General features: G+C 40.4%; 1 protein-coding gene across 1 annotated transcript; it reads left to right on the forward strand.

Moving 5' to 3' along the window:
- The first annotated feature begins 4,810 nt into the window (after positions 1–4,810).
- LOC128217696 (uncharacterized) lies at positions 4,811–8,839 on the forward strand. Its single transcript, XM_052925017.1, has 2 exons — positions 4,811–6,131; positions 6,937–8,839. Exons 1-2 carry the CDS (start codon positions 5,797–5,799, stop codon positions 8,318–8,320), a joined length of 1,719 nt encoding a protein of 572 aa, XP_052780977.1. The 5' UTR covers positions 4,811–5,796; the 3' UTR covers positions 8,321–8,839.

An 8,839-nucleotide genomic window follows, 5' to 3' on the forward strand; every position in this document is an offset into this window, starting at 1 on the left:
GGGAATTATAAGGTTTTTTTTTAAATGATTGAGTTTAAAATTCCGCCAGTAAAACTCTTAATTTGAAACTCAGCCTTTGTGAAGTTCCACCCGTGACTCAAACTCTCGTCTTAATTTGAAATTCAGCCTTGGTGAAATTCCGTCCGTAACTGAAACTCCCGTCTTAATTTGAAATTCAGCCTTGGTGAAATTCCGTCCGTAACTGAAACTCCTGTCTTTATTTGAAATTCAGCCTTTGTTGAAATTCCATCCGTAACTGAAACTCCCGTCTTAATTTGAAATTCAGCCTTTGTGAAAATCCACCCGTGACTGAAACTCATCGTCCTAATATGAAATTCAGCCAAAGTGAAATTCCACCCGTAACTGAAACTCCCGTCTTAACTTGAAATTCAGCCTTTGTGAAGTTCCACCCGTGACTCAAACTCCCGTCTTAATTTGAAATTCAGCCTTTGTGAAATTCCACCCGTAACTGAAACTCCCGTCTTAATTTGAAATTCAGCCTTTGTGAAATTCCACCCGTAACTGAAACTCCCGTCTTTATTTGAAATTCAGCCTTTGTTAAATTCCACCCGTGACTGAAACTCCCGTCTTAATTTGAAATTCAGCCTTTGTGAAATTCCACCCGTAACTGAAACTCCCGTCTTAATTTGAAATTCAGCCTTTGTGAAATTCCACCCGTAACTGAAACTCCCGTCTTTATTTGAAATTCAGCCTTTGTGAAATTCCACCCGTAACTGAAAGTCCTGTCTTAATCTGATATTCCACCACTAAGTGTGTACATATGTAGAAGACCTAGCACCACATATCTCCACTGACACCAATATGTTGTTCGAACAGCTGCAAACATATCATTGAAAGGTGCATATGTCAAATCGCAAAACCGTTGTACAACATTTTTCCTGTATTCACACACAAACATAGTAATAATAACATATTTATACGTATCAAATAACATTCTGGTTGAAACATTGAACTCAGTGGCTAACATGTGCTCTCGACTATAGTTTCCTACTGTACGACAACGATAAATATTCAGTGGGGACAACGTTGGTCCTCGTGTACAAACCTGTTTGCGTCAGACCCTGAGACAACCCATGCGCCTCGTGTACAAACCTATTTGCGTCGGACCCTGAGACAAACCATGGTCCTCGTTTACAAACCTGTTTACATCGGACCCTTAGACAACCCATGCGCCTCACCCACACTGTCCGCATAATAAAGAAACTTACGACTTTAAAGGATGTACACGAGTGGCAGCCCGCATTTGAAAATTTCCGTATTGTAAAACACGATAATTTAAAATAAAAGTATTATCATGTTCATTATGTTTATGTAACGTTAAATGCCCCCGTCCTTTTTTGTTACATGATACCTCCGTTTTTAGTAGCGATGGCAACTAGTAATAAAATTTATACTCGATTACTCGGACGATCGTTACTCGAGTACTCGATTATTCGGAAAAATTGAATTTGTGTTCGCATAGACAAGATTGTGTATACATGTATCGGTAATGACGTATATTGTGCGTTGGTCGTATTATTGGTTATTTTCACCTTTAAAGTAAACTTCCATTACGTATTTTAACAAAAAAAATGATATAAAAAGAAAACAAATCTTGTTTCAGGCTTTTAAATTGTCTTATTCGTTTCATTTTATACAAGTATGCTCTGCAGTAATGAACAACATTCAGAATTACAACGAACGAAAAATAATAGCATACATAAAAATAGTGAACAAAATTCATTACGAAGTTCAATACATTACACACATATCTAAATAATAGCAAAAAGCAAATTCGAATAAATAGCACTACGTTGTACATTCCATAATTTTTCTTATTCGTCAAGCACTTCAAACTCGGGGACAATGTTCTTGTTCAGTAAAATGATGTTGTCTACTTAAGACGGTGACAGGCGGTTTCTCAACTTGCTAACGAAAATACCGGCCGTTGAGAACACTCGTTCCGATGGCAGAGATGTTGCCGAGATGCAAAGGATCTGTTTTGCGACAACGGCAATCCGAGGATACTTGGACTCATTGTCCTTCCACCATGTAAGAGGGGACACATCAATGCATTTCTCCAGCAAATAGTCTTTTAGTTCGTCGTCACACTTTCTGAAGTAAACCTGAGGAAATCCAAGTCATCGGTGCGAGCTTTCTTAGACGTTGGCTCTCCGTTGTCGCTGTTTAGTAGCTTCAACGTGATGTCTTCGACACGGGACTCCAACGCACTTTCTGCTGCTAAACGTAGCTGTGGTGTCAGGAACGGTAGTCGTTTATATCTGGGGTATTGGAAATGATGAGGCAGCTTCTTTGGCGTTGTTTCGGATTCATGCTTCAATCGCAGGCGGTTTAATATGCTTGTAGTACCGCCATGATACGCTAACTCGACACCACACAGCGTGCATTTACACGACTTGCCGTCGGCTGCTTTTTTGAAGTAATTCCACGCTGTGGACTTTGGGGCGGCATTTTTAATTGCGCTATATGTTTAGTTGTTTACTCTACAAAATATGTTTTAAAATGATAGTTTTTCCTACTGTGTAATTGTTGTTTACCTCATTAATAATCATAATTCTTGATTTAAAATATCAACTAATCAATTGTGATAATCATTGCAAAAATAGTTAAAATACGCCCATTAAGAAATCAATTCTCGTAACGGTCGATACTCTTTCGCTCGTTAGCGTCCATTGTTTTGTGAAAGGTCTTGTGAAATTGGTATACAATAGAATTGTGTAGGTGAAAGTACCGCTATCAAAACTTCGCTAATTGACATCAGTGCTAATTTGAAATAGGGGTCCTTTGTTGACAGTTTGCAACTATCACAACAACTATTAACTAATTGATTGAGGTCACAGCGGGGATTAGAGTGACCGTAAATTTTCCTCTTGGCAACTAACCAGATCTGATATTTTGTCTGTACATCGTGTATTTGGTGATTTGTATAGAAACTTTTTAGAGTTGACGCCCAGTTCTTCTACTTAATCGACGCCCGCCACTTCACATCCACTTGCACACCAGACCAGACGCCCATGTCTACCCCTCAAACGACGCACGCCACAACAACGGGGCCTCGTCCACTTCAACACCTGACCAGACTCCCATGTCTACTTTTCAGGCAATACCCGCCACAACAACAGGGTCCACGTCCACTTGCGCACCAGACCCGACTCCCATGTTTACTCCTCAGGCGTCGCCTACCACTACAACAGGACCTACGGCCATTTGCACACCATACCTGACGCTCATGTCTACTCCTCAGGCGTCACCCGCCATTGCAGCAAGACCCACGGCCAATTGCACACCAGACCTGACGCTCAGTTATTCTCCTCTGGCGTCGCCCACCACTACATTAGGTCCCACGGCCACATGCACACCAGACCTGACGCCCATGTCTACCACTAAGGAGACGCCCGCACCACAGTAGGACCCACGGCCACTGGCACACCAGACCTGACGCTCATGTTTACTCCTCGGGCGTCGCCCGCAACTACAGCAAGACAAACGGCCATTTGCACACCAGTCCTGACGCTCATGTCTACTCCTCAGGCGTCGCCCGCCACTACAGCACGACCCACGGCCACTTGCACACCAGACCTGACGCTCATGTCTCCTCCGCAGGCGTCGCCCGCCACTACAGCAGGACCAACGGCCAATTACACACCAAACCTGACGCTCATGTTTACTCCTAAGGCGTCGCCCGCAACTACAGCAGGACCCACGGCCACTTGCACAAGAGACCTGACGCTCATGTTTACTCCTCAGGCGTCTCCCGCCACTACAACTGGACCCACGGCCATTTGCATACCAGACCTGACGCTCATGTTTACTCCTCGGGCGTCGCCCGCAACTACAGCAGGACGCACGGCCACTTGCACACCAGACGTGACGCTCATGTATTCTCCTCAGGCGTCTCCCGCCACTACAGCAGGACCCACGGCCATTTGCACACCAGACCCGGCGCTCATGTCTACTCCTCGGGCATCGCCCGCCACTACAGCAAGACCCACGACCACTTGCACACCAGACCTACCGCTCATGTCTACTCCTCATGCGTCGCCCGCCACTACAATTTGCACATCAGACCTGACGCTCATATGCTCATATATATGCCAAAAAAATATCCTCCACGTATGATACTTTTAAATCCACTATCAGAATAAAAATATAACTTCTGAAACTGTAAGTTATAAATGTAGTTCACTAACAAAATTCTACGAGTTGTAGAGTTATTTTTACCCACACAACCCCTGCGTTGAGTTAAATTAAGTCTGTCTCAGTTATTTTCATGCTTTGATTATTAAAACAAAAAATACGACCTATTTATTGTTTTGTATAAGGTATGTAGAGGAACACCATATATAGGCCAAAGAGTATCTGTACAGCCCCCCTAACCCCAAATCCTGGATCCGCCCCTAACTTGGTGTTTGTGTTACGCTTGTGAACGCTTAAGGTTACTTGGTATACACACGGACCTATAAACTATGGTGCATGGGTCCGTGGTATACATGAGGTTGATTGGTACCCTAATGTTGATAAGGATATGTACACACTTCGAACTTTCTTCCGAAAAATAGTATGTCGGGGTCATTAAACACAACCAGTAAGTGTTAATTGTCGTGCCAATTTACGATATAATTTATAAGAAAATTATTTAGTGTTGTGTGACCCCAACAACTCGGCCATCTCCGGCAACGTCGGGATCATTAGAAACATCTTGGCTCTTTTCCGTCGAAAAACAACTTCGGATGTATGTGTTCTGTTTACAAAGTCATTTAATTATGCTGCAAGTAGATCGAGTGGTAATTTTAATTTAACAGAAAAATGACTTTACTCTTGGAAATACAAAATGTTATGCAATAATACACTTCACTGGCAATCAATTTAAACTCATATATACAAAATACACATTAAAAACTATACTTAATAGATATTATTACCTTAAACCTTACGAACTACTCCTACAGATATACCGGTGTATATACTTTTTTCGTTGCGCGTTCCGAGTGAAGAAACGCCTACTGAACCAGAAGTTGTTAACTACCATTGAAATTAAACCTCAGCAGTTTAAAAGTGTGTTTAGATTTGGCAAAAAAAATATGATTGTTTATTAAGCATGTTTGAAACAACGCTTATCATTTGGATATCGTGTAATATGTCGGAGTGAAGTTGATCGTTATTTGTGTTTTCTTCGTATCAGCTCACATCGAAACAATTTACTTCCTTGTAACAAAATAAACAGACTTGGCTGAATGAACATCTATATTTGATATAGTTCGTGAATATTTTTAAAATCAAGAGAGAAAATGGAATCTAATTTTGAATCATCAATATCTTCCCATAGATGGTGTTAAGGTTCGAGAGGAACTAGAACTCAGTGTTATTATCCGTGGAAATGGGTCAGTTCGCTATAAAATATAAAGGAAAAAAGTCCTTCCTACAACTATTCGGCAATCTCCGGTCAGCTCGGGATAGACATTCGTTACTACTCGGCAGTCTTCGTCGCGCCCCTGAATCGACAATAAATCGAATGTGAAAGGCTCACTCGACATTTGATAACTAGTTTTAATGTTGACACAGGAATTAACATTTTTGGATTTGAAAACTTATTGTAAATTTAGCACGGTTGTAACTACGCTTATCATTTTGATCGTGTTATATGTCAGTGTTTAACTGATCGAAATATTGGTTTTCTTCAGCTCAGTACAAAATATTAAACTTCCTAGTTATAAAACAAACATAAACTGACTGCTTGAACTAGTTTGTGAGTCATTTTTAAACTCAAGAGAGAAAATGGAATCCAATTTCGAATCATCCATTCAGAGGGGCTGTGACTTCATCCATGATTTTTCCTGCTCTCCGTGTGAAGAGAACGGATTTAACACAGAAGCTCACCATTATTGTACACAATGCAAAAAATATTACTGCCAAAACTGTGTTTCAAAACATAACGTTTTATATCAGAAGCACGCGGTGCTCGGCCGGAAGGACGTTAAGAAATGGGAGGCAGCCCCAGGGGTGGTTGACGCCCTGGAGAGATGCGGGATGCACCCCGGGGAGGCGCTGAAGCTGGTATGTGGTGACCATGACCAGCTTTGCTGTTCTGTATGTGTTGCCATTGACCACAGGTATGTATGAACAAAACATCAAGTTAAAGGCACTCATCATAAGCTGTTGCAAATACATATATTTTTTTATAAATTAAAATATTTAACTCATTCGACTTTTAATGATTAAAGTAAGGAAAAGTTTATGATTTGTGTACATTTAAAAAAAAAAAGCCTTTATACATGCTTACGGTGTTTTAATTAATAGCCACGTGGTCATAAATTCGCCAGTTAAAATGCGCCAGCATATCATTTATATCGTATTATCTTTTTAATCTGAAAACAAATCATACGCTTTTTGTGGTTTTGATCATTTAAGTAGAATGAATAAAACATTAAAATGCATTAAAATTCAAACGAAAAACTTTTTTTTGGCATCAACCTATATTGTGCGCCTTTAAGACACTAACCGGTAAATAAGCTATACTTACCAGGGGAGGGTCTAGGATTCGACGTCATAGGGGGTGTAACTCACGGGCGTAGCCCTTTCACTTGCTCCGCTCCCTCAGAACCGAAATTTAATTGTTTTTAAGTGTTGTCATGGGGGTTTGGTTTCCCAAAAGAAAAAAATATCAATTTCTAGCCCGGAATGGTGCTTTTTGGTCGTATTATATTATCTTTTTTTCTCCTATATATCATTAAGAAATCAACTTGGGCGATTTAAGAGGGGGGGGGAAGAGACGGTCGCTCCCCCTCCCCTTGAACCGCTATTGGTTACTTGCGTTATATTTAGATCGCTTTCTTATAACATTTTTTTCACATTAGCAAGTTCATATACAGTTTATGCAGATCTGATTACAACTGTTTCACAACTTCTTTGTTTCAGACAATGCTCCAAAATCAAGCACATTCCAGATGTAGCAAAAGGTGTTCAGAGAAATATTGAGTTTCATCAAATTCCAAAGAAGATAAATGAACTTCAAAAGCAATTCGAGCTGATGAAAGAAGCACGATTGAATAATACGACATCTCTGAAAAAGACGCGGGCAGCCATTTCTGACGAAATAAAAACCATACGTAGGAAGATCAACGAAATCCTTGACAAGATTGAGAAAACAACTTTACAGGAATTGGACGGAATGATAGCTGCACTTGAAAAAAACCTAAAGAAAGATATCGAAACTTGTGAAAAATGGACTATCGAACTGCAAAACATGATTGCCGCTTTTCAAACCAAAGCAAAATCAAGCGAGTCAAACTCATATATTGCGTACAGAAAGAGCCAGGATATGATTTCACAAGCAAACGATAATCTTCGTGGCATATCAACCATAGAGTGTTACAATGTAACATGTAAAGCCAATAATCGTATAGAAGAACTTTTATCTTCAATAAAGACCTTTGGAGCGATTGAGGAACAAACTGTTATGACCAAACAGCGAGAAGATCACCTTTCCGATCCAAACCACGTCTTTAGTGTTGCAGAGTACAAGGAGTACAACGTGAGGATGAGAGACGACAAAAATCAATGTGCTATCCAAGGTGTTTTTGAAATGCCAAGTGGAGAGTTTGTTATAGCAGACCGGGATAATTGTAAAGTGAAGCTCCTGGACAAGGCATACAGAGTGCTCGACCACTGTGGTGTCCCGGGGGAACCATGGGACGTGTGCCACATTGACGGAAATGAAGTGGCCGTTTGTGTTAACAGTAGACAGACTGACACACGAGGATTATATTTCATTAATGCTTCGGAAGGGAAACTCGTAACTACGAGGAAGTTAACCTCCACCCATGGATGTATTGCCGCAGCTCATCATGGTGGCCAGCTTTACATCTCCTCCGGTACCGCCCTGTACGTCTACACGATGTCGGGACAGAAGGTGAAGAGGCTGTACGTAGACATTTCTGGGACTTTCACGGTGATGAAATGTGCCATCAGTAACGACGGGGAGACAATCTACATAACAAACTACACTGGACATGAATTGATCACCCTAAAAAACAAAGGTAACAAGCTAGCCTCTCTCACTGATCCTGACATGAAAAGTCCTATCGGAGTACACGTGACGTCTGCTGGACACGTGTTCGTCTGCTGCTCGAGCTCCGGCACAGTGCTGCAGGTTGACAAAGACGGGAAAAAGAAGTTGGCCACATTGGCAAGGAAAGAAGACGGAGTGTGCCGACCGTATAGTTTATTTTTCAGCAGCCGCACTTCTTCTCTGATTGTTGGTGGAGAGAAAGAGACAGTACTGGTTATCAAGTTAATTTAATACTAAAAACTATTCATGTTTGATTTTGGTACTATCGAACTAGGATTTTTTCCTAATTGATGCAAAGTACATTGCGGCATTGTCAAAGATAAATGTTAATTTTAGACCCCTGGTTATAATTTTAAATGCTATAAATCCAATAGCTTCCTGTGAATACGTATATTTGATCAAATTAGGGACAATTTTATATGACACAAGCTATTTGTAATCATAATGATCTTTTCGATGAATGTAGATAGTTCAATATTTGTGTTTATACATTGCCTATTAAAGAGCATATGAACGGATTGCTTTTTTAATATGCTGTCTCCTAATTTTACAATCATTGAAAAGAAGAGCATATGAACGGATTGCTTTTTTAATAAGCTGTCTCCTATTTTTAGAATCATTGAAAAAGAAGGAAATAAACGTTTTATCAAACTCATCCTGGCGTCTAATAATACTTTGGCACGTATTACTTGCAGAACTACATCAGATTGTATAATTGAATCGAACTGTAATGAACATTAAAATGAATAT

Source organism: Mya arenaria, chromosome 14 (genome assembly GCF_026914265.1).
Source record: "Mya arenaria isolate MELC-2E11 chromosome 14, ASM2691426v1".
NCBI classification, from domain to species: domain Eukaryota; kingdom Metazoa; phylum Mollusca; class Bivalvia; order Myida; family Myidae; genus Mya; species Mya arenaria.